The sequence below is a fragment of the Apteryx mantelli genome, chromosome 5 (assembly GCF_036417845.1).
Source record: "Apteryx mantelli isolate bAptMan1 chromosome 5, bAptMan1.hap1, whole genome shotgun sequence".
NCBI lineage: Eukaryota > Metazoa > Chordata > Aves > Apterygiformes > Apterygidae > Apteryx > Apteryx mantelli.
The window spans coordinates 35,828,632-35,855,259 of NC_089982.1; the positions used below are offsets into that span (position 1 = coordinate 35,828,632).

The 26,628-nt window shown below is 39.6% G+C and overlaps 1 protein-coding gene across 5 annotated transcripts in view; it reads left to right on the top strand.

Annotated features, from left to right (window-relative positions):
• The first annotated feature begins 2,011 nt into the window (after positions 1-2,011).
• ARHGAP10 (Rho GTPase activating protein 10) overlaps positions 2,012-26,628 on the top strand; it is a 153,755-nt gene continuing 129,138 nt past the window's right edge. For 3 of the 5 annotated variants that reach the window (XM_013951699.2, XM_013951700.2, XM_067297800.1), the window contains exon 1: positions 2,017-2,381. In XM_013951699.2, the coding sequence (XP_013807153.1) occupies positions 2,228-2,381 (154 nt within the window). In that variant the 5' untranslated portion in view covers positions 2,017-2,227. Of the gene's footprint in view, positions 2,382-26,628 lie in introns of all 5 variants that reach the window. The other 2 variants (XM_013951702.2, XR_001293905.2) reach the window with 2 other exon arrangements.

Consider the following 26,628-nt stretch of genomic DNA (forward strand, 5'->3'; position numbering starts at 1 on the left):
TAATAATAATTAAAAATTTCAAGTTATAGCTAAGATTAGTTTCAGGAACTACGATTGCTCATGAGTCTCCATATCGAGCTTTTTGGTTTTGTTTTGTTTTTTAAACTGCATTATCTTATTTTCTTCATCTACATGAACAATACGGAAATTATCTCTGCCTTTCATTCCAAAATTCTGTGCTTAGTCACTTAAGCTCAGTGAGCACTATGAGGTTTGTAATACACAACCTCAGTTTGGTTTCTGAAGCAGAATCTCTTCTTGGGTGAAGCATTCAGAAAATACAGGTTTGCAAGATTGAGTCCTACCTGACACCCAGATTCCACAAACATGAGTAATCCTACATGAGATTCCTGAAACACCAAACTGCTTCCATACATAACTGCTTGCAAGACTGAACCCTGGTGTCAAACAGTAGAAATACTTCAGGTTGACAATAATGCCATCAGCTATCTTCATTTCAGTCATTTCTACAAGTGTTAGGTGCTACTTTTAAAACAAAGATGAAAAATAGGATTTTTAGTATGAGTCTTCAAAACTTAAGTTATATCCTAAAAGGCAAAGAGAATTTCTCTATGCTATTTCTCCAGCAAGTTCAGAATAGGCTTAACCATGTGCCCAACAGTAATAAAATTAAAATCAATAGCAAAACTTCAAACAGAGCAGGAGCTAATAATAGTTCTACCAAAAGACAGAAGCTGAAATAAAGTGGTGTACAAAGTGGAAGGTTAGCTATATCTTCACAACTAAAATATATACCCCATAATCATCTAGAAAAGTCCCACCAAATCACTATGAATCGCACTGCTGTTAAACACAAGCCTTCAAAAACATGAAGTTACAGTGAAGTTTTATTTATAAATACAGGTAAAATTATTACCCTTTTCTGTTTTCTTCATGTGTTTTTTTTAACGGTCTCAAAAAAATTTAGCACTGGGCTAAACAGACTTCTACAATACTTGTTCTTAAGAATTACAGCTGTATTAGTTTTTTAAATGAAAGCATAAAGGCGAGGCTTTACTCTTTATCAACATTACTCTTTACCCTAATAGTATTCCATACACAGATACGAGAGCAGAAGATAGGGACAGACCCTACAAGTAAGCAACATTAGCCCTCTGCAATGGCAGATCATCACAAAGTACGCAGGTCATGGTTAAAATGAAACCATGACTAACTTAGGGACAAAACAGCTTGTGCGCAGTTTTATACCTCCTTCCTCTACGAACCTGCTCTCCTCTCTGAAGGCCTAACAACGTTTCTGTTTAGTAAACCATCCATCATAACTCAAGCCATGGCAGCCTCATCTCCTGCTCCAACTGCCTTCTGCTGGACACACCACAGAAAACCTGTGTCAAAATGGGGCAACATACTGGATTTTTGGCCATATATGCCCTCTAAGCCATCTGGTTTGGCCACCTTGGAGCCTGTATTTGCCCCCAAACCATGCCAGGCCCCTGTTCGGGGGCCTCCTCCAAGCAAGATGGGCTTCTGGAAGTTTCTGCGGTACCTGGCAGCTGCTGCGGGAGTCGGGACGCACCTCTACGGCCGGGGGGGGGAAGCGGGTGTTGAAGGGCGGCTATTGGGTTTTCCTCCCCACCGCTGCGAGCCTGCAAGAGAGAGAGACGGGCTGCGAGAAAACCCTTGCGGGGCACTAGGGGCGCTTCAGGTCTCCATTTTATCGCAGACGGGGGCAGCAGCTGTGAGCCCCTCCCCCCGAAAGCTCCGCGGAGGGCCAGACCCGGCGCACGTGCCGCCGCGCAGGGGTGAGGCGGCCGTTAAGGGTCGGGGGCGGCGCGCGCGCGCGCCTCCCCGCGCCGTGGCATGAGGGCCTTTGCGTAACGGCCGCCCGCCCGCCTCTCAGCGCGCCGCCGCCTGCCGCGGGGGCAGGGAGGGAGGCGGGTCCCGGCGCGGCGGGCTGCCCCGCTGGGCCGGGTGTGGCGGGGCTGCCGGGAGCGGGCCGCGCCGCACCGCCCCTCGCAGCGGGGAGGGCGGTGCTGGCGGGCGCCTCGCCTCGCCTCGCCTCGCCTCTGCCCGCGCCCAGCCGAGCGCGGGGGAAGCCGCTGCTGCCGCTCTGCCTTTGTGGCCGCGGCTCCCGCTTCGCCGCCGCGGGGCTGGCGGCCTTGGGGACGCGCCCTGCGCGCCGCCTGCCGAGGGGGTCGGTGCTGGTGCTGGCGCTGCTTAGCCGGGAGGGGTCTGCGGGGAGCCGAGCCCCGGCGCCGCGGCAGCCATGGGGCTGCAGCCGCTGGAGTTCAGCGACTGCTACCTGGACAGCCCCTGGTTCAGGGAGCGGGTGCGAGCCCACGAGGCCGAGCTGGACAGAACCAACAAGTTCATCAAGGAGTTGCTCAAGGATGGCAAGAACCTGATCGCCGCCACCAAAAGTGAGTGTGCGGGGAGTGGCGGTAGCGGGGGGAGGTACGGCTGCCCCGGCCGCCGGCTCCCTGCCCCGGCGCTCGCCGCCGCCCGCCCGGGGCCGGGGCCGCCCCGCGTCGCCGCTGGGGCCGTGCGGGGCCCCGTGGCGCAGCCGGGGGTCCCCGGCCGTTGTAGCCCCTTCCCCCCCCCCCCCACCTTCCTCGGCCGTGAGGTTTCACCTTTAAGCAAGCGGCGGCTGCTTTTGTTGCAGCGAGTTTAAGGTGACGGCAAGGTCTCGCCGGGTTTCTCCGGCGTGCCCGCTCCTTGGGCCCGTCCCGGCCGTTTGGGGGAAATGGGCCCCCTGCAGCCCTTCGTCGTGGGAAAGGGTAGCGGCCCTGGGGCTGGCGGCAGTGCTGGATAACTCAACCTCCTGTAACGCCGGTGGCATCTGCCCGACTTCTTGGCCGCGGCCTGGCTTATGTGTTTGCCGGTACAGAGCCCGAAGCGAGCCTGTGATGTTAAATGTGTAATAAATCTGCTGAGAAGACTCGATTTCAAGTTTTGCCAGTGTGTTTCAAGCTGAGCAACTGTGAGCTGCGTATCTTGAAATAAAGATGTACATGTATATGTGTTTGTAACCTGTGGAGAGGCTGCTGAAGCTGCACTTTTGCAAAAATTTTAAGTACCTTCAGGAATTACAAGACTTATTTCTGCAGTGACAGCGCTAGTTGCCAGCTCTGTCTTTGGCCTCTTAAAATTTGATGTTGACTTTTAATTTTGCATTTTACTCCTTGAATATATATGTATAAGGGCAGCTATGCTGTGGTTTTGTGGAAATCTTGTTTTTGTCTTGAACGACCATGTTAATGTATGTTCTTAATATAGTATTGTGGTAATGTAATTTCTTCTATTTAACTTCAGATATAGTAGCACAGTCTCCTAAATGTCTACTGGGATGATTAACTCTACCAATTATCCATATAAATCACTAATGCAGCACCCTGGCACTGTGTTCTCAAAAGTATGCTGCATTTTTGATATCATGGAAAACTTTTAAAGGCAGAGAACCACAGGTTTGAAGATGCTGCCTTTAGGGTAAACTGATGGGGATTTAGTCAATGGTTGGGGCAATGCAGCTGGCTGGATATGATGAGAGTCTTTAAAACTGAGATAGCACATTTTATGCAAATAAACACATATTCTTTCCTATTTTGGTCTGTTTGATGTGCATGGGTAAAAAAGATAAAGTGCCGTAAGTTTTCACTTGTTTGTAACTCTTATTTGTTGATCATTTATTTTCAGTTTTTGCAAATCATGTGTTTCTTGAAGATTATTTGAAATCTGTGACTTGAAGTGTCAGTACTAATCATCTTAATTTGGAGTACAAAATAAAAAAAAGTGCCCCTAAACTTGGATAAGAATGGTAAAGGGAAATCATTCCACCTTGCTTCTATTCCTCAAGCATCTAGATGGAATATTTTGGCAACTACCAAAACCCCTCAGTTTCTTGTGTACAGTTACATGCACACAATTTAATTTGAAAATCTGCAGCTGATGGTGGTGGATAGTAACTTCTGTGAGCCTCCTGTCCACAACAGAATCCTGTGCCAGTAACTTTGGCTTGGTTCATGATGCATGGCAGACTTAGCTGCATAGGATGGGAGCCAAGGCACTCTGTGTCCTGAGCACAGAGCCACCTGGGCTGAGCGTGCTTGGTAAAATACTTAGGGCTAGCTTGTAGGAAATATTTAGAGAGGCTGTCTGAAATCCTGCCCACTGTTCAGATCTAAGCAATTCCTTTTCTTTTGAGATTCTAGTCAGAAATTGTCTGCTTGAGTTTAGGTGCTGTGCCTCTTACTTTCAAACGCCTGTGCGTCAACATGTTTGAGAAGTGGAAACAGAGGTTAGGTCCTTCCTTACGCATTTTGGGTTTCTGTAGTTGTCTCTCCCTTTCACAGTACCCAGTGTGACAGGTTTAGAGCAAGTTGGGTGCTCTTCCGATGCTGCTGCTGAAGCAGTGCTGCTGTTCAAAGGGTTAAAAGACAAACTGAATCAGAGAAAACACAAGGAGCAGTATAATGTTCTTGTGTTTTCGGAAGCAGACATCAATGTCTGAGTTCCTAGAGGAACCTGTTTCTGATTACTGTCAGGAAGAAGTGGTCTAGACAGAGCTGTTCATCCCTGTCAAGACTGCATTTTCTGCACAAAAACTGGCTTGCCACAGCCTAGAGAACATGGTAGTGAAACAGAGCACTTCTAGAGTTTAGGTGACTCTGTCTTACTCAGTCAACAGATGAGTAAAGTTTTAGAAAATTGGTTTGGTCTTTTGAATGAAAAATGTCATCTTGAGAATAGCTAAAATATTTCTCTATTTCTAGAATCAGATAAATGGCAAAAATTACATTTGTTTTAATCAATATGTGAGCATAATACAGTTCTGACTGGCTATATTATATAAACTGGAGGAGGCCTGATGTTGTTTTAAGTCTGTAGGAAATGAACTGATTGCACACAGACTTCATTTTCCTCTCTTAACTATGCTCAATATTATACTCTTCTTATTTTACTTGTAAAGCAGTGGCTTACAAGAAGTGTTATGAGGATTCTTTAGGTGTGAATAAAACCGATGTTATTTAATAGGTCCCACTTCCTGTTTAGCAGACAACACTATAAATGATTCCGATGCTGCCTGCACTGGCTTGCATCTTGAGAGATGGTAAGCAGATACCACTACCACTCCCTCTAATCATAGGAGTCTCACAGGACAAACCAGTAACCTGATGTGGATCCTCTCTGGCTTCTTTCCATTTGTCCCCTCAATTGTATGGGAGTATATTTTCCTCCCAGAACTCAGCACAATTGACTTTCTCAGTACAGAACTATATTGCTTAAAAAAAAAAAAAATTCTTTTGCACTCTTAAAATTGTTGAGTTTCCAGTCTCCAGTATGAGGCATACTTCAAATGTTTCTTCACACTTTTAAGTCTCAATTGTTTCAAGAATCTGATAGAAAGATAAACAAGACTGACTCAAAGCTGTCTCTTGTTTCCTGTGTAATGGTTTGAATCACTGAATTGTCTAGTTCAAACTAAATATTGGAAGAATGAATAAACAATATATGGCATAAGTGTGAACTGATACTTCCTTTCATTTTTATTACAATTAAATTTGTTTTTTTCACCCCCCACTGTTAATGATCAGTAAATACAAGACAGTACATACATATGCCTTTTAAAATAGAAATATGATATTTCTCAAGGGATTCCAGTCCAGTTAAACGACCAAGGATCAAAATAGTTTATAAATAACTTTTGGATAGAGCTAGTTGTTATTCTGTTGAGAGAAACTGAATTTAAAGGTGCCTGATAGGTAGGTCCTTATTCCAAAATAAAACATGAACTTGAGAAGTTTGGTTATGAGCTCTTGATATCCCGAAGCTGCAAATTGTTGGAAGATAAAGAACATACTGGATAAATACTGTGTGTTTGCATCCTTATTCTTCCCCCATGTTGGTCCAATTTGTGGTCACTTGAGGTGAGTATGGGATTTGTGGGTTTTTTTTGTTTTGTTTTTAAGGTGAGACTTTTCCATGAACATATATCAAGAGCTGTCACTTTTTAGGAGACAGAGGATTCCACCCTCAGGGTGGAGTAGGAAGAGTTGACATGAGAGTAGGTTTTAACCCTGGGCAGCTTATAGGGAGATTGCAAAGGATACTTTGTAAGTGTGTACCCACAGCTGTTTTGTATTGCTGAAAGCAGAGCCTCACTACTCTTGCATTTAGACTCAGATGAGAGCAGAATTCAGGCTGAGTCATTTGTAGCAACTTAGTAGCAGGCTTATGAAGAGGAAAGAGGGAGAAACTGGGAAAATAGAAAACTGGAGTTCCTTAGAGACTTTCAAGGGATGGTCTTTATATAGCATCCATCCAGGGAAAGTCCAAACAAAGTTTGATAGGGAAGGGTGCCCCACATGAGCACTGTCTCTCAGCCTGGGGATGTTGCCTCTTAGAAGGGGTTGCAGATCATCCCCTGGCTGAAATGCGTCATAAAGACAGGATCTCCTATATCTACTACCACATGAACACCATGTTATTCAAATACTCTTATCATTAGGAAAACTTGTGCTGGAATCCGGAGGAGCCACCTTCATTTGTGTCCTGAGAAACTTGCTATTCAGCAGCCTGATTATGCAGGTTTCACCGAGGTGAATCTGTCTCATTAGTTTTGTGCACACTCTGTTTTGGCTGAGAACAGGGTAACTCCTACTGTACCCTGAAGTTTTGTTTTATGAGCTATGTTCTGGAAGGTACTGGGTGGCCATTGTTTTTGGTGCAACAGAGGAGGAAAATAGATATTCTCAGTATTCAGCAACTAGTGTCTTCAGGCAGTGTGCTAAGGCATCTAGTGACATTTTATTGCTATTTTTTTCTGTATTTTACAGAAGAGCTATTCCTTGCACTCTTCCAGACAGAGAATACAAAACAAGAACCAAATTTCTTTCATCTGTAGAAACAGTTTGTTGGAATATAAAGAGTTACTGGTAATCGTTACTGAAGAATGTCTGAGGACTTACTCCAGGGAGTGTTTCGTACGCCTGAGAAAAAATAGTGATTTCTCTTTCCTTCCCGCAGAGATGTTCTTAGTTATTAGTTGCTGTTCTTTTACAAGTTTGCCATCAAGAAGATAAGCAGGCTGGAAATCATTTTGACAATGGAAATAAAGCCCTTTCTAATCCCATCCCTGACTCAGCAGGATAATGCTGTGTCTTTCTTTTAAAGAAGTTGACTGAAAAAAAATCCTAATCCAAATCCAGAACACAATTTGATGTCTGAGTTGGTCAGACACCTATTTTTTGGCCAGCTCTCTCAGTATGTTGTACTGGTTGACCTGTCAGATTCTAGTGTAGGTGGGCTTTTGGTCTGACCCAGCATGGATGTCATTAGTAAAGACTATTGTAGTTTTCATAACAGCTCAGCATAATAGGCAGTCAGATCACTTGAACTATAGTGCTTTTTTTCCCGAAGCAGTAAATGTCCATTATGTAAGGCTTTCTTTAGAGTAATCTGCATTTATGAAGCCACGTAGCTGGTTGTATAATGTGTGCCAGCTCTCAAAGTCTTGGGAGTTTTCTGCTACTTTATATAAAAATGTTGTTCTACTGCCTCTCCAGTGCACATCAGAGAAGTAAGGTAAAACAGTTAATATAAGAATCACTAATAACTTCTGTAACAGAAATGGGTATTCACTAAAGATTTAGAAAGAATCTGAGGACTGAGTAAAAACTAATGTCATCTAGCTTAACAAAGGGGAGAATCCGGAATATTGCAAGAGGGCCTTTGTTGAAGTTGTGCGCAAAACTTCCTGAGTCAACAGTGGTTACTTAGACTCCTGTTTTTGCTTAATTCATCTTGAATTCAGTGGGAGCTGGGATTTATTAACTCTCTGAATTTAGTGTTTTGGAGGGCCATCTTAGTTTTAAATTCTTACTTCAAAAATGAGCTTTATTTCTGTTACAATTCATACTTTAAGTGTAATAACAGTAAGCAAAGAAATGCTCTAAATGAACAATATGAAAGATTGCCCCTGAGATGGAAAATATTCTGTGTATTGCTGGGCCCTAGCAGTGTTGTATCCTGTACTGCAAAGGCTACTGAGCAATATTTCCTTTTTTAAATAAAGCTTTCTTTTGGAATTCAACTCAATAATACACGTTTGAGAAGGCTAAGACAAATAGATATTTTGGGCCCCATAAGAAAGGACTACTTATGATAACATAATAGCATGTTGATTTTTCCCTTTCCACCATGCTAATCACCCCTGTTAGGACCTAATTAGTTAAGACAGTGACTAACTTTTTTTCTGCTTGTAGATAAAGTTGCTTCTGTATAAGGATCAGGGAAGTATTTTCTTTTAAGAAAATACACTATGAAATGTTGCCTTTAGCTCCACCCAAAGTAAGACATTCATTGCTGTGTCAGTAGCTATAAAAAGTGTCAGGGTCATTCTGTGGAGGATGCCAGTTTGTCATCTTGAATCATGTCTTTTTAGCTTGGATTACTAACTTGCTCCATTACCTTCTTTGTCCTGTAGATGTTCCACTGTTCACTTTTTTTCTGGAAGAGCACTGTGCTACTGAACTAAAACACGTGATTTCATAAAATATTTGCTATTACATGAATTTTCTCAGTGGTAGATGATGTGATAGATGGTTCTTGATGATTCTGTCTTTTGATTATTTTATGGAAATATGTCAATTTTCATCTTTAGATCAACTATGTAAATGGACATTAAAGAAGACAATGGCACTTAGTGTCGTTGTTAGTCTTCAGGATGAGAAAACATTGGAAATAAGTTGTTTGTAATTTTTAAAGAAGTTGTTTGGTAGATTGTATTGGAAGGTTTGTTCCTTGTGTTTTGTCTTTTTTAATGACAAGCTTTGGAAATGTAATATTGAATTCTGTAGAATCTGAATCCATCTTAAGGAGTTTAAAGAAGGATTCATCTGCCCTACAGTCTGTAGAGTGAAAACACCTGCTTGTAACTGAATAAGGAAAAATGGATCCACTGCTAAGGCTGCAGGAGTATTCCACTTCTAAAATTAGCATGTTTGTTAACTGCGTGTTGCAAATATGCTGCAAGTTTTAATAAGCAGAGCTCATGACACAGGAAGCAGTTCTGAAGTCTGTTTAAAATCAACAGGGTTTCATAATCTTTAGTGAGACACAACTTCTTTATGTGAGATGTACTGATTTTTTTATATGGGGCCAGAGAGGGGAGAGGATCTTCCCAGAGTGTTCTGTTCTTTTCTTTTGATCTGCAGTAAAATGAATAGTGTTCAGGCTAGGTGCCGTGCTGTCACTTCAAAGGGGAATGACTGGAAGCATGTTTTGGAATGGCAGAGAAGAGCTGTGTCCCAGTACTTCTCCCCCAAACACTCGGCTGTTTTTTAATATTCCGTAATTAATATATATAGTTCACTCAGACCTTTTGCTCTTTTGTTTTACGATGCCAATTTTAATCATAATGTTTTGATAGGCTGCGTTGTGGTTTTTTCAAGGGAATTTTTATGACTTGCTTATGTTTGATGGGGTTTCCTTTTGAGTCTAAAGTTTAGAGATACTCTCTAATGCTACTTTTTTGAATTTCCAAACCAGACTGACTGTACTATGACAATTGTTATAGAGATGTCATGACACACTCTGTGCTTTGACCACCTTTTAAATGCCTTTATGTTTTTGATGTGGGGGATTAGGATACTATGAGCAGTTGAATACTTTTCTGGAATATCTGGTGAGTGTAAAATATATGCTCAGAAGAGTTTGAGCACATATTGGGAGAATAGTTTAAGAAACTACTGTTCATATCATTTGTCATATCTCTCTTCTGGTGGTGCTGCCACCCACGGTAGTTGACAGTTTTAATCAGTGCCCCAAATCTATCTTGTTGCTAAGTCAAACCCACCTTCTTTGACAGTTTAAACTAAGCCACCTGATTTTGAAAAGAAATAGTTGAGATAGGCACACATACTCCATCCTGCCAGATCCTGTGGAGGTTGTACCCTATGGTTGTAACTTTCATGGAAGAGAGGACGGCTACAGTGGGTGCAATTAAAAATGTCCTGTGTTGTATGCCTAGGATGCTGATGTATACCTGGTATCCAAAATCCATGTTTAGGTATCTTGGTGGGAAAGAAAATACTGGAATTGAGATACTTTAAGGGAAAGCTGTGGCTGGATTTATGCTATTCTCAAATTCTTTCTCTAAACAAACATTTTCAAAGACTTCTGACAGAGAGACTGAATGTTATGTTTTATTTTTTCCATACCTGCTTGCACACATTGACTGAGGTACCTGTTCTTGTATGAGTGCCTTTAATTTGTTCTGTTCTGTCTGTTTTTATTTCCTCTCCCTGCTCTTTCTTTTTCTGTGTGCTTCCTCATCTTTCAGGATAAAAATAGAAAAAATTCAGGCCTTTAGAAGCTATGTGACTATAGCAGGCCAAGGCCAAATCAGAAGTACTTGTTAACTGTTCATGTTGGGATTCTCCTCTGTGGGAAAGAAGCAGTGGGAGGAAAAATCTAATCTAAAGAGAGGTGAAAAATCATAGTCTTACTAAACTGGTGTGGTTTTACTACTGCTCACACCTTTGAAGAAATGTGCTGCTGTTGCTGGTTGTTGCCTGTTTAGTTTAGAGGACTGGCCAGGTGGGAGTTATCAGCTGATTAGGTAGGTCTGAGGGGAGCCTTTGACTCTCTCAGTAGATCTGTTCCCTGCCCCCCCTTGCATTTCTTTTCTTTTTCTTCTTATTTTGTTCTTTTTTCTTTCTTTCTTTCTTTTTTCTTTTCTTTCTTGTTTTTTTAAACAGGACCTAACCCTACAAAATAGTTTCCTCTAGTTCTCTCTAGCCTTGGTATATACTGCTAGCTGGATGGGACTTTATGTCCTTGAAGGGAAAAAATGTTTTTTTTGACTTGGCAAGGAAAATTGAGTATCAGGGACAAAACTGAGTGGGACTGTGTCTCAGAGTTGCGCCCTTGAGGTCTTGTGCATATGGTGTCCAGGAGAACATCCTCAGTCACTCTGTTGCTGGTAAGTGTTTTTTAGTTTTAAAATTTGTCTGTTTTCTCCTTTAGGCTGATATATACAGGTGGAGTGAGGAATGAATTCATGGTAAAGAATTTTGTGTTGGATTTGTAGCATTTCAGCCTTAGAGAATTAGACTGTAATTTTGAATCTCAAAAGTTGGGCTCTGTCCAAGTTCTTATCTTTCTAAGCAGAGGCAGAGAGCTTTACTTTTGTTTGTCTTAACCTGTAATTTTGTCAGTCATCAGAAAATGAGTTGTGTGCTTTAGAAAAATTAATAATATTTGAATGTAGATATGATAAAACAAAAAAAATCTTTAAAAAGTTGGTATGGACACTTGTAGCAGATTAAAATGAAAATGTGATTCCTTAGAAAAGGCTTCTTTAGAAAAGAAAAATACCAGCTTGCAGACAGGTGCAGGGAGCATGATGCCAGGTCACTAAGGACTTGAAAGAAACTTTTCAAAATACCATTTTGGCAGTGGGTCACTGTTCTTAGAAGTCTGTGATGTGGCTGAGTTTGTAACTTCTGTAACAGACTGTGTGAACATTGTGCAGTGTCAGCCTTTGAAACACATCAGTCCTTTGAAAACACAAAACAGTCTAATTTACATGGGTAATCCTTTTTTTCATGTTAAAATGTCAGGTTAAATGCTCTCTATGTAGAAAAAAACCTGGTCCTATTGACAAGCACAGTTATAAGCCAAATAACTGTTTCTCTAGCTTTGTCAGTTCAACATGTCTGGATGCTTCCCTGTACTGAATCTTACATTCTTCCAGGATAATTTTTCTGCTCATAAACATTCTTGCTCTGTGGTAATATTACTGTACTTTTATTGTACATCTCGCATCTTTTCTCCTTTATATTTTCAGTTGTTTTAAAATGCACAGTTTTAAATTCCTGTTCTGCCTCTGACTCACTCTTATGGTATTCCAGAAAATCCAGCGCTTTTGCCAAAAGAAATAAAACTACCTAGACATACTGAATCCTTTGTAATTTCTTTTACTTCTAGAAACAGTAGCGCATGCTAAAAAGAATCCCCAAACACTCCTCTGTCCCATGGCCAGCAATTTTTATGGAACATGCGCGTGTGTGTCTACCAGCATCAGATGTGCCTGTCAGCTGAGACTCTGTAGGGAGGCACCTGGATGGGGGCACTCCTCCGTAGGGCCCGGGGATCTAGCTAATCAGCTGTATAAATTTCCTTTTGGCACCTGTTTCTTTCCTCTTACAGCAGTCTTTAGCTATGTTTTCTGGAGGAATGAGGCTAAGCTCAGAAATTCAGCTCAGGTTTCTATGTAATGTAATGAACTAAGAAAACATCTGTGTTACTCCCTTGAGTCTTACGTGTAGGATTGTGGCCCTCTGTTCAGATGAATTTTGCTGAGGGCCTAGAGCAAAACCAAAGGAGACTGGGACCTAGGTAAGCCAGGAGGCCACAGCTTCAGATAAGCTGAAATGTTTTCTCTGACTTGGAAAGACTCGTCCATCCCCTGCAGAGCCCAACTTGGGGACTGGTGGCCGTATTTCTAGGTTGTGCTCAAGGAGTGGGACCTGCTCTGAGAGAATGATCACTGGAAATGCCCTCCCAGAGGGTTAAAGCTAAAGACTGGCAGCTTGGAAGACCCATGAGAAGGGCTGTGTCTGTATCTGGCCTGGTTCCCATGATGACTGACCTAGCTGAAAATCAGTTCTTAATGTCTGTATTTAAGAAATAGAACTCCTTTAAGCTACTGTCCTAGTTGCAAACATAAGTTTGAAAATGTAGTTTTGAGACCAGTCAGAAGTGATACTTTGCATTTACTTTTCTGGAAATTCTGTCTTCCTTCTCATCTCCAGTAACCACTTTTACATGTCAGTAATTGGAATGTGACTGAAGTATGAATTCCTCTTCTTTTTCAGTTAGAAAAATACTTTATATTTTGATTCAAGATAATTTGTATCATATATAGGGCCTTTTTTTTTTTTTTAAATCACTACTATACATTGTTGCCAGTCCTGAGGCTCTTTCAATAGTGGAAACGTTTTGTTACATCTTCAAGATAAATTAAATTAAGGGGTGAACTTTCCATCTGTCATACCAGTAGGTTTTTATCTGGAGGCAAGCATAATATATGCTGTTTGCTCGCCACATCTTGCCTATATAGATCACTATTTATTCCTCTTGCAACTGATTTGACTCTTTCACTATATAATTTGAAAAAAAGAGCATATAGTATAGAGCACAAAGCATATAGCTTTGTATTTTCATAGTGCCAACCAGATGCTAGGTGGCAAAAAAGTGAATTGAATGAATGAAATGATCAAGCTTCTTCCCTTAAAGGCCAAAGTTGTTTTGGCTTTTCTTATAATTGGATAATTTTATGATATGGACAGAAAAGCAAGTTGGATCTAGAGAAGTGACTTGGGCAAACCCTTCATCTTTTTATCATTTTCTTTCCAATGCCGTTTAAGCTTGTGCCTGAAATTTGGTGAGACTTGTTTATGAAGTATTTCACAAATACTGAAGTGTCATAGAGAAGCATTGAGCATCTGTTTTGCTTTAAGCAAGACCGCACTCACCGCTCTTTGTTCTGTAGGCAGTATTTGAATTGAGTGGTAATTATAAAAAAATTTTTTTTTTAAATCCTCTTCACGTAAATTAGCTTAAAATAGACTGATAGGAGAATGTGTCGTATTCTCCTACAGTAATGTTTTAGACGTCTCAGTGTGGAAGGTATGGCAGTATGAACACAGAAAGCATCTGTCCTGCTCTCGCCATACATATTGTTCAAGTGGAAATTTAAGTCAGCAGTTCAGCTTTTCTAAAGTTTATAGCATACAGTCATTCACTTTTTTATAGAAAGTATTAATTTGTGAAGAAAAATTGGGACATGCCAATTTTGTTATAATGCCATACAGATAAATTAAAACTCACTTTGTATTTGTAAAGTTACTGCAAAATCTGCTTAATTTAGGAATTTTTTTCCTCATTGTACTTTTTGTTTGTAAATTTTTAAAGTATTGTGTTTACAACAGAAATAGTCTTGATTGACTTGATATTGAGAATTAAGTTGGCGTTATTAATGTCGATGCATTTGAAAATAAAATTAGAAATTAAGATGTCAGTCAAGAAAAGTAGTAGTCTTGTTTTGACTGGAGCAAGCAACTGGATTGCATTAGCTTTTTTTTTTTTTTCTTTTTTCTTCCAACTTCTTCCTGGTACATAGTAGATTTTCTCTAAATGGAAATTGACAGTGTTTTTAAAGAAATTTATGAGAGAAGCAAACAAGCAAAACCCTTCTGCTATATAGTAAAACAAACAAGCAAACTCCAATCCCTAATGCTTCAAAAGCATCAAGTAAAACCCAAACAATTCTATCAGGATTTGTTTTAATTTCAATCTTTATATAGCTAAAGCTTTTGTATAAACTTTCTGGGTTCAGTTCCTATAGTAATAGCTATAACTAGCTTGCATTTAGGATCTTGAAGCCTTGCGAGCTCGCAAAAAAGGACTGTATGCTTCTGATGTCTCAGATTCAAAAGTAAATCTTTTTTAAGAGATTTTGTCTTTAAGCTGAAACAGAATTACCTTTGGAGTAAGGAAACCATTCTGCATCATGGAAACTTTTTTTGAGGCCTTCTCTTTCAATTCCTCTTTAAATATAGAAAATTCCTACATTTTAATAGTGGTTAGGAGCTGGTCTTGCATGTCATGAGAACATTATTGAATAATTTTATTGGAACATTGCTTCCTGGATGCTATTATTAGTGTAGTAGCTGAGAGAGATGTGAGCAGCTGCCGAGTTTCAGTCTGAGTGCTCAGATGGGTGGGCCGGGATGGCATTCCCAAAAGGACAAGCAGAGGCACTTGGGGAAGCCAGGAAGGAATTCTGCTTGGAAATAGTTGAGAGTGGCTCAGTGGCTTGTGCATGTGTCATCTTTTCTCTCTTCTACATTTCTTCCTTCTGAGAAGTTTTAGTAGAGTGACTTTTTAGATTATTCTTGCCATAGCCTGTCAGAGATTGCTGTCTCGCTCACCCAAATTTGAATGTGCTAGTTTGGATAATAGGTAATAGCAGGAAAGGTGCAATAGCATGGATTTTAGTACACGCTAGCAAGAGGGTCCCAAAGATAGTTTGGGTTACAGCTACTAGGATGTAATAAAGGCTGAATCAGTTTCGCTTTCTGAAGTATGTACCTCTAGTGTCTTGCTAGGTTTTGGAAGAGCTTCCCCTTCCCCCCCTTCCCCCCCTTTCCCCCCCTTTTTTTTTAAATAAATTTTCTTTTGCTTCCCTGCACCTGTCAGTGCTGTTTCCTTTTCAGTAGTAATTTACTCTAAAACAGAGCAAGAATAGAATGAGTGCTGTCCACTGATGGCACTGCCACAGGCCACTTGTGTTACGGAGGAGAGGCTCTCTGCTGATAAGTTACTGACAAAACCAATAGACATGTGGCTCCCCCGCTCTCCCCACCCTGGAGTAAATTGCCTTCTCTCCTAGCTGCATCCCTCCCTCACAAAATCTCCAATATTGCCAATGCCAGTTCAGTTTTCCTTTTTCCTCCATGTTCTTTGTTTGCTTTAACCTGTTGCTTTTCTCTTCTAGCAGTCACTTCACAAATTGTCTTTTGATGTCGTATGGACTGTTGCTCTTTTCTGGATCAGAGCCCTCAGGAACGCTTCTGCAATATTTGCAGTATAGGGAGTTGGGAATTCCTTGGTGTCAGTAAACAGCCTAACCAATTTTTGCTTGTTTCCTTAGCTAAGTTACGATGATGTTTGTCTGTGAGGTGATTTAGTGTTTTGGGGATCCTTTATGCCACAGAAGAAAGATGTGTAATTATCATTCTAAATGGATATGGAATGTGATGGGGAGTATTGAGAGTTATTGCTTTTATATATGCACCCTCTGTGGTGTTTCTATCTGGTAATGACTAATTCTTCTGCATATTGTTAACAGTATGAAATAATTAAGGAAATTTCCTTTTACCTGAATTCTTGATTTGACCTGTATTAGTGCAATGAACTGTTTGGTGTGGGATAGCTTTGGTATGTAATTCCCTTATTTAGGTTTACCATTAGAAAATTCAGTTGGAAGGAACTATGAGCATGAAATATCATCAGAAAAATTACAGGTAAGATAGCTTACTTAATCAGCCCAATTCCAACCTGTTTTAAATCCTTGGTAATGGCTTTCCAGTGTTCTATTTGTAGCATTGCTTCTTCTGTCATGTAAACTATGTGCAATCTAGAATGCATCAACAGGAGATTTATCTTAAACCCCTTAACTTACATATCACTTAAAAAAAAAAAAAAAAAAAAAACCTGAAATGCATAAAGTATTTTAGATGTTAGTCTTTCAACATCCTCCGTGGAAGGTTGGCTGCTAGTTCTGTTTACAGATGGCTGAAGTGAAAGACCAAGTGATTAGACAAGATTGCACATTGAGTCTTTGTTGGAGTTAGTAATTAGGAGGCCCTGACATTTAACATTATTATCAGTGCATTAGAATATCCCTTTTTGTAAGAAAAATTGCAGAAGTTGTCATTGCATTTTAAATTGTGTGACCATTTTATGCCTCTACCAACTAAATTCTCTAAGCGATAATCAGAATTGTTTTGGGATAGGGGCTTGCATGTTAAAAGAGGGTGTGCTGAATTTTAAATGCCTGGTTTTAGCACGCAAGCATGTTAAATATTCTAGCAAGGTGCTGATCACACCTGCTTGATTCGTTGTACTTTCAAAAATACCAACGAAAAACCTGAGATTGTACTTACCTTGATGGCTCTGCCAGACTCAGTAATATGTGGGCTTCTGCTGGCTTGAAATATATCCTAAACCCAGTGGTCAATTCCAAAACTATATCCAGTCAGGCAATAATTTACACACCTTTCGCTGATCTTAGCACATGGGCTTTGGCTTATCTAAACCTTCCCTCGTGCCTAACAGTTCATGCCAGCCGCAGCCATAGGCTGCTGTTAAACCCTGTACATGTGCTAACATTGTTGCTGTCGCTGGCTGAGTTTCCCTGACTTAAGCCTGCCTCCATGCTCCTACTCACCTTAGTCTGTCTGAGATGCAGATGTAGCCAGCTGTGTGCTTCCAAATGCACTGCCACTTCTGGCTCACTTTTCTTTTTGCCCTAACTCAGTGACCCTACCAACTCAGTCTCTGTCCTGGCAGGTGGTTACTGCTAAGACCTAAATTTAGCTCTAAATTGTTCCTTCTGGACCCAGTTTTAATCCTAATTTGGTGACTGCAACCTTTAGCCAATACAGGCCAAAGAAGGAAACTTTCCCTGACAGTGTTAACATCACTCATTGTTTGGCAAACCCTTGTTGAACTCGGCAGTGAGTATTCCTGCTGGTTGCTACCCAGCTCTAAACTGGATTCTTGGATCCTTCTTTCTGTGTTTTGACAGTGGTAACTAGTAACAAGAGAATTATCTGAAAACCTCACAAGTGAACCCTACCATAAGTCTTGTCTTGACATGAAACAGGTGGCTCCTATTGAACTGAAATATAAATTTTACTTGCTTAGTTCCAGTGTTGTTTTACATTGCTTGATTAATTATGGACAAGTGTCTTAAATTAGGGTAGGCTGAACCTTAGTAAACCAGATTATAAACTGTGTAAAAAAACCTGTGGCTTTTGTTTATGCCAATGGGAAAGAGGATGACTAAATGAGAATCAGAAATGAATTGGAACTTTTCATGGGCAAAAGTCAGCAAGCCAACTTAATTCTAAACCGCCAATGGGCACATTGTTTGCAGTCTTTAAGGTAATTTGGTATTAGCAATATCACTTGCTTTATAAAGAATTTTCTTAATCTATATTATTAATAGGAGAAAAGAGCAGTTCAGCTCCGAGATGACTTTGGTCCAAGAACACAAGAGGATTGTTTATGCAGAGGTTCCCATTTGCAGATGCCCTCATTGGAATTTGGTCTGTGAAATGAGATAGACAACTAGGGAAGATCTTTTTTTTTTCCTAGTAGTCTGCCCACCTCCTACTAGCCTTCTAGGAGAAACTAAACATTTGAGCATTTTTCCTTTCCTTTAGTTGTAGCTATAGGTAGTTGTATGTGAATAAGTCTCATCTATCCTGACTGTACTTTGTTTAAAATTGTAAATACAAAAGTAGTAGCTAATCATTATTTTATTTTATTTTTTGTTACTGAGAGAAATTAGTTTCTTTGGGGCAAAATTTGTTCATTTACCAGACCATAATTAGGTAATCGAGATTTGTTCTGTACTGTCAATTCTATATAATCTATGGAACTCTGAATGTTGTTCAAAAATTACCTTACTACCCCTGTCCAGAGTTCCCAAGCTGGTCTTTGATATGTTTTACCACGTTTTGGCATAGGTTGCTTTGATGTAGAAATAGAAGGGATCAGCTTGTGATACTCAGGTTTGTTTTTAATTTGCTTCTGTTATTGCTCATTCTTTATCCTAATTGAATATGAGATCAGATCACTTGATTTGAAAGACTGGGCTCTGTTGGAGAAAAATGGTAATGTTATGCTGTCGATTTTGGCCACAGAAACAGAGAAGTCTTTACAAGGAATGAATCTGACTTTCTTCCTCTTTTTCTGTAGAGGTTTCTTTCTCTCCAGACTTGTGCCTCTTTGTGTCATCCCAGTGCATCTCTTCTTTCTTCTGCATCACCCCAGAGTTATTAGCAACACTTCTGTGAGTGTTCTGTTGGGTGTTAATGTGTATTAATACAAGTTATACTTCAAGGTCTGAGTATGCCTCTGAAGAAGTAAAGATGACTAAAGAAACTAATACTTAAGATGTGTTGAGGGCCTCCATTTATGTAGACGCATATGTGTATTTTGAGCCTAGCACAGGCTAGGTACAAAACTGTGATGGGCAAAGGTATTTAAAAACAAAACAAAACAAAAAAACAAACACTACAGGAAATTTTCAGAGAAAAGGCTAATGATGCTTTGCAGTACTATGGCTGGGGATAGATGTAATCTCTTTTTCAGTGCAAACTCTTTAGTCCTCAGCTGATAGTTTCTGTATGGGCCAGAACCTGTCCATGGGAGACTTCATCCTGTGGTGAAGGTTTCAGTGCAAGGTGGCAGATGTTGGAACTCCCTCTTTCTTCTCTACCTTTTATCTATCCCCTTTCCTCCCTCCCCACCCCCCCCAGGACTTTTGTCTGCAGTATAGTTCCATAAAATTAGGATCTTGAGTATGATAGTGCTTTAATGACTTAATGACTTTCATGCTGTATGAATTTGAAATTTAATATTACCGTGGTATTGATGATGTCATCTCTCATTAGCAGAAACCTCACAAACTGATTTTGCCATTAAACCACAGATGTAGCTGTCTCATACACAAACTACAATACATCATTAATGCTTCCAGAACTGTACTTTTCAATGTTCATTCTCGTGTATCCTAAGAGACTGTTTGATTTGCTGGCCTGTTCTGCATCTTCTCATTAAAAGATGTAGTTGTCATTTGTATTTAAACAATTATTTGCATAATCTCTCCTTTCTGTGTAGACATTTAACTAAAGCAAAGCAGCTGAAGTATAAATTACAGGAAAACTTTTTATTTATAAGTCTCTGGGAAAAGTGGGAATTGTGCTTTCCTGTCTTGCAGGAGACTGCAGCATGTATCCACTATACTGGACTCTTACTTAGTCAGACATGCCAATATGCTTCCTCTTGAGTCATTTTCCCTGTACTCTTAAGTTAGGCATCCATGCCCGAAATATCGCCTGAACATTTAAGCATTTTGAATGGGTATTTCTGCCTGAAAACTATGCTAATGTGAGTAATATTCATATTGTGATCCTATGAACTTCCAGTGGTATTTGTGTGTGCTTATGTATTGTATCTCTCATCCATGACTAAAGATGAAGGGAAGAAGAATTTATTAACCAGAAAAACTTCTAGTTCAGTATAGACATCTTCTTTGATAGGTTGTACTTTTCTAAACAGGGTTATTCATTGAACGGCAAGATTTAAAGTTGAGGGCAGAATAACCTGAAGCACTGTTTCTCAAGCTAATTTAGAAACCTGCACAATTGGTACAATTAAAAGCAGTATCATTTCTGTAGCTGTCATCATTTAGAAAGAAAATCTCATACATTTGATTGTAAACATGACAGGCAGTAGTTTTTATACATCGTGGGTCGCTGAATTCCTGACAGTACTTTTAAAGGCTTGCTGGCCCACAATTATGTAAAGTAATTTATGGAGAAAACAGTCAGCAAAACTATGAGCCTTACTGAGCTGGGTGAGATTTGTTATTCACTGTCCTCCACTAGGGCTTTAGCAAGTGCAGCATTTGTTGAATGATATGAAAGACCTTGTCAAGCTGTCTGCAGTAATTAGTTCTGACGTAGCTAATACCTGAAATTCAGGCTGGACAGTCATGTGGCCAAGTCATGGATTGTCAGCAGTGAATATGTTTGTGTTGAGCTGACTGTTGTTTTTGGGTGAGGGCCTTGCATAAAGAACATCTAGAAGAGTTTGTAGATACTTTATCTATTCTGTGCTGAAATAACGTATTATGGTTCTTCTAAGCCAAATGGTTATTTATATGTTTAATTATACTATAAGAGTATTCTTCATTTGAAAACAAGAGAATATAGTGATGGTATCTGTAATGTACCACAGGTTGATTTAAGTTGAGTAACTAAGTCACTGGAAGTGCCTAGATTGTCAATCTTTGCAAGTGCTAAGGGAATTCAAGGATTGCAACATTTAACTGTGTTTCTTTTTCATTTAGCATTGACTTCCAGTGTTTCTCTTCTTTTTTTAATGGATTATAATGTTGGATTAAGTAACACTTAGGTGCACTATTTTATGTTCTGCTGGTGCTTTCTTCTGTGGCAGGGAAGCAGGTTTAGGAGAGGAAACCAACTAAAACAGAAGTGTGCAGAATTGTTGATATGCTTGGTAGCTAATACCGTGGATATCATGACCAAGATCATTTCACTGTCCCATTAGAAAAAAAGTCCTCTAGCCATCTGGTATTTTCGCTGCCGTAGTTTCTGCAGAAGAAATACAAAACATGCAGATGTTGGCTTTTAACTTTAGGAAAAAACACCATCACGTACATCAAAATTTCCCATTTATAGTAAGAAATGAAAATATATTTGGCTTGCTAATAAGTGAGAGAGAGCTGCTTTCAAGCAGTTCAAATGGAAATTATTCATATTGTAAACAAATTCCTGAGACACAGTGGGAAGATAAGTACATGATGCAATCTGGACAAAATAGTCTGTCTTCTTTTGTTTAAAAGAGAGTTTTGCATGGGTGTACTTTGTTGCTTTCTAGCTGTTAAGACTTTCTTGATTTAATTTCCCCCAATCAGAAGAAAAGTCTTTGTGTATTATTGCAGGAAAAAGGATAAATGAATATGCTCAGAAACAGTGGTGGTTGCTTTCAAGCTAGCCATTTGCTAAAATGTCTTTATGATTTTTTTCCCCTCTGTTTTTGAATTTGGTTGGTTGTGGCTTTTTTCTTTGCTAGCTCGGGAAAAAAAAACCTTGCAGCTCAAGGAAAGAGGGAATCAGAACCTTCTTTGGCATTTTTCTGAACTACACATTCTTGCAGGTAGCAGAAATCATACAATTTGAGTAAAACAACTTTATCTATTAATGTTTTGCTTGGAGCTACAAGATGGATTACTAAATTACTGCAGTCAAAGCTTCAAATCTAGAAAGACTAAAAAAGAAAAAAATGTGGTGAGCTTGTGACTGGTTTGCATTAAATGCAGTTTCCTTTTTTCTTTTGTACTTCCAATTTCTCAAACTCTTTCAAACCTTGGCCATAAAGAGAACATGAATGTCTGTGGCTGAAACTCCTTTGAATGCATTGACAATGCTAAAGACACAGCTAGGTTTGCAGGTGTCTAAAGCAACTTCCAACTGCTCACCTGGCTCATGTACATCCTATTTGTTATTATATGAACTGGCTGCTAGATTGCTTCAGTGCTTTGCTGTGCTGTAAGTAGTCAGAGGTTCCCTTGTCCAGGCTTTGCTGAACAGGTGTTAATTCTGGTTTGTTGTGTCATCAGCCCCTGTCACCGTTTCAAATAAATGGAAGATAAATTAGAATGAGTACTTGCATTTTACTCCGTTTGGTCTTTTTGGCTGTATAACAGCATTTTATTTAAGTTGCATCACAGTAATTGGTATAATTTTGTATAAACAGTTCAGTGTTACTGTTGATTTTTTTCCCTAATATATTGCCACTCTTTTGTTTTTCCTTTTGTTGTCTTTCCGTTTCCCTCTGTTTCCTGTGATATTGTTTGATTTTTTTTTTTTTTTTTTACAATGTATAAATTAAATTTCTTAAGGAAAGCAAGTTTTTTACTTGTATGTAAATACTGGATACAGAAATGGTTCTTGAGAACTAACAATATAAAAATGTTAGAATACTATTTCCAGAAGCATTGAACCTTCCCCCCCCCCAAGGATTGCTTGCCACAAGTCCTAGAGAGCACTATAATGCCTCTTGGTTTTGCTAGTTCGCATCTAATCTGCGCACTGTGAGCAGACTAAGCAGAATGAATGTGTAAGCAGATTGTCTGATACCTAGTGAAGTTTCCCTCCCCCAAATTAGTTGAATCATACTAGTACTGTAGAAAAAGCTAACCAGCATTTCTGGAAGTTTTATATGGAGTTTTACTGTCAAAGCAGATGTAGTGTACCAGTGATAAAGCATGAGATGTAAGAGTAGAAACTTTAAATTCTCTCTGTAATTAAAGGTTAGTACTTAGAAAATGCTAGAGAATTGAAAGTGCAGCTATAAGCAAATTAAACTGTTTCTAGCTTTCATGAATCCTAAGTTGCTAGAGAGGTACTAAGTTATGGAAGGTTCCTTCCTATCTAATGGCTGGGAAACTGAGGCACAGCGTGATTAATTGACTTGGCTGAAGTCTGTGCATGTGCTGGGATGTAAAACAAAGTCTCTTCAGTTCTGTTCTTTCACTTGATGCATTAAGTCAGCTTTCCTATTTCAATTTGTTTATTTCTACTTTTAAACACAATTTATGCCAAAGTACTTGAGTACTAGTAGAAATGCAGTGACTTTCATTCTTCATTTCTTAGACCATTCTGCTAGCATGAAATTGTTGTTCCCTGTTTCCTTTAAAATTCATGCATAACCAAAGCTGTTTTAACCCTGGGATGCTCAAACTGTGATACACATCTGGAGACTAGTCAGACAGTTTGCAGCCAGGCATATGCTGAGACACCTTTGCCACGTGCAGTGTGTAGGTTCCTTTCAGATTCAGGAAGGTGGTATGGCCCAGACTCCCAGTGCTGTGTCCAGGGTTGTGCCTGGCCAGGGGAGTCTCAGCCACATGGTGTGTGCAGGACACCAATAGGCATGACATCTGCCAACTGCTGAGCTGCTATAAATGATGTCAGCAGAATCATCCTTCTTTTGGGTCTTGCTATAGACTCAAGACAGCTGGTTAGACTTGCTTCATGCTCAAACACAGTTTTTCTTGTAACACTGCTGCGTTTTTTTGCTTTGTGGCTTTTAAAAAAGTATGCAAGATGGGTCACTTCCAAAAGGGTTATGCTCTTGTGTGCTGTGCATCTTCAACAACATTTTTCCCCTGGCTGTAGGCTTTGCACAAGCTCAGGGATAGGTGTTTACATAGCATACTGGTCCCATGTTAGTTGTGGAATTACATTTGTGCATGGGGGAAGAAGCAGAAACAAAGCTAGTGCTGCGCATTGATCAGTGATTTCAGGTTATCATTCAAATGAGCTATTTTGTTTAAATCACCAACTCACTGTTTCTATTATGCAAAATTTCTTGGAAAATAAATCATGTTGGTGCCATACGTACATGCTTTGCTTATGTCACAAATAGTGTCTCAGTTCTGTCAGTGTTAAAAAAAAATAGTTTTTGTTTTTTCTTTCCTTTTAAAAGAAATTCTCTTTGCGCACATGGTCTCCTAATGGTGCTAGTGGGGATGGGTGCATTGGATTCAGACTTTTAAATGTGGCTTATGAAATATTACATTGGGGCACTAATTTAATAATAGCTTTTCTGCATGTATTTGTCCCAGCCCTTGGAGAAGCAAACTCTGTGTTTCAAACTGCTCTTCTTTCTAACTGCACCATCGTGTTTTCCCTGATCTCCTTTTGGAAAAACTTGGTGAACCTGGACTGGGAGATTCCTTTCCTTTGCATGGAGACCTTTTCCCAGCTCAAACACTCTGCAGTCACACATACAGGGGTTATCATCTTGAGTTTGAACTTTGTTCTGCCTTTTTAATATGTTAAATGCTTCAGAAACAACAAGGCAGAAGTTAATGAAAGTATAGGTCATCAATGTTTAGCTCTGAAGTGGAAATTAGCTGTGCTAGAGGAGATGTATTTCATGTTACTGCGTATCACAGAACCAAGATAACTGGCTGGACTTGTACACTGTTCTTCAAAGCTGCTAGACTGCTTTCACTGGAGTGAATTAGTGGAAGAAGAAGGGTGGAAGCTACTTGGTCTTTCATGTTCTGTGGCACAAATATTCTGAACAAAACTACAAGATGGTTGAAATGTTATTCAGTACAACATGTGTGCTGTTTCTCTCGGAATGCCTTAACTGAATACTATGTCTCTTGTTTGGGTCCCTGTTAGGTGGTATCTTCCAGTGTCATGAAAATAAAGAGTTTCAGTGCATATCCAAACCAGAGAGTACAAATTGTAAAAAGTGAGATTACCAAATCATCTGCAATAACCTAATTACAGTCTTTGAACTATAAATTGATTATTTCAATTTGGGTAATAAATGTCTGCTTTGGACAGATTTATATAGTGAGTAGGTTGTACTGTGTATCCAGCAATATGTTTTTATATATGATTAAGGCTAGTGTCTGTATGTTGAGTCAGACAAGTATTCTCTGTATTTGTGCCTGTGTCCTGCCTAGATTTTTCTTTATTCCTTCCTACTCCTCTTGCATTAATTCTCAAATTTCTTTGAGTAGTCAAAACAGACAAGACTCTCTTCTCTATTCATTGAAATGTTGTGGTCCTGATTCTGGCTTTCCTGATAACTTAAAAATGTTTGTAGATGCATAAGCTGGAAGATTCAAACAAAACACATGTGTTTTAGCTATGCATCTTACTAATTATGTTATAGCTGCAGATATTATTCTCTGTCTTTGGTGGAATGAATTAAAAAAAAAAAGATAATTTACAGTCAATTTTCTTGATATTTCTATTGCTTCCTGAGAGTTGGAGTTGTAACACTGGTATGTGGGGTTTTATTGTTAACAGGTGAAGATCCTTGATACCTGTTCTCCAACAGTCGGGTATTTTATTATCTTGCTCTCAGTCAACACATGAATAACAGAGGTAAATAGGGGTCAGCAGGTCTGTGTAGAACCTGAGTTGTCATATGTCTCTTGGTTGGCCAATCCTGCTCTTGAAATAACATTGCAAAACAGCTGTGTTGTAAGATGAAATGAAGTGTCAGAGTTGCAGATCTGTGTATAGTTCTTTTGGTGGAGTTTGTGCCAAAAGCAGTCATTCAATAGACTGCATTTATTTTGAGTGGTGTCAACCCTCAAAATTTCTCATGGACCTTGATCTTTTGGTTAGAAAGGTAGAAATGTTTATAGTTTCATGGTGTGGCAATGAACCATGTCTAATAGCTTTTGCAGATTACTATTTGTCCAGTGGAGTGCAGTTGGAGAACCACTAGGACAGGGTAGGCATACAGCTCTAAAGCTTTACCCACAGGGTGAATCCTGACCAGAGCACCAATTTAAAAAGCATCCTTAATTGCTGAAGCTAATCATCATTAAAGGCTTAATGTTCTTTGTTATGTAGTTTCTGATTCTGATCCTTCCTGAGATTTTCATACAAGCATGGCCGTCATCTGTGCAGGACAGTGAAAAATACTACCATGGTATTGTGATTTAAAAAAAAAAAAAAAAAATGTAGGCAACCCCAAAATATATTAGTAAGACCTAGTACAAACTTACTATAGCTATGTGCATGGCCTGGCCTGTATTGCTGAGCTTCACTGAGCTTCTTCCTCTGCTTCTCATCTCCCTTGCCAGAGCCTGGAAGATGCTACATGCATGTAAATTGATACCTTTTTTTATATTTGGGATAATGGATTACTGCTCTCTAAAGAATTGTAAGACAGGGCTTATATGCAGAACATCTGCAAAGTTTGCCTTCTTTAAGTCTGAAAAATAGGGGCAAGGAAGACCATCAGAAACCCTTATGAGATCAATTTTAATTTGGATGCCTGGTAATTATGCTTCAAAGCTGTATTAGCATAAATACTATATTCCTAAGATACAATATTTCATCCTGTTCAAAAGAATAATGTTTGCCTGTTATGTCTAGCAACATCTGTAATGCTGGCAATAGTGTGGTGTTTTGTGTCACTTTTTTTTTACATTTCTTAAGCCTTGCTTCCGTATGTGGTTATACTGCCTGTCCATTCTCCCTATAATAACTTTTGAACTTGTTGAATTTCAACCAAGTATGAAAGAGCTAGAAATTTCAAAGATACTAATTTTTTTTTAGTTCCAATAATAGCAGTATTTGTGAAAAGTGGGAGAGAAAGACCCAAATCAGCATACCCAGTAAGGGACAGATGCATTGTGCATTTCAGTGGCTATCTGTTGAGGTTGGCAGGCAAGCCAGGCAGCAGGCATAGCACCGTCCCCTCTGATGATTGGACAGAGGAAATCACGGGGGGTGC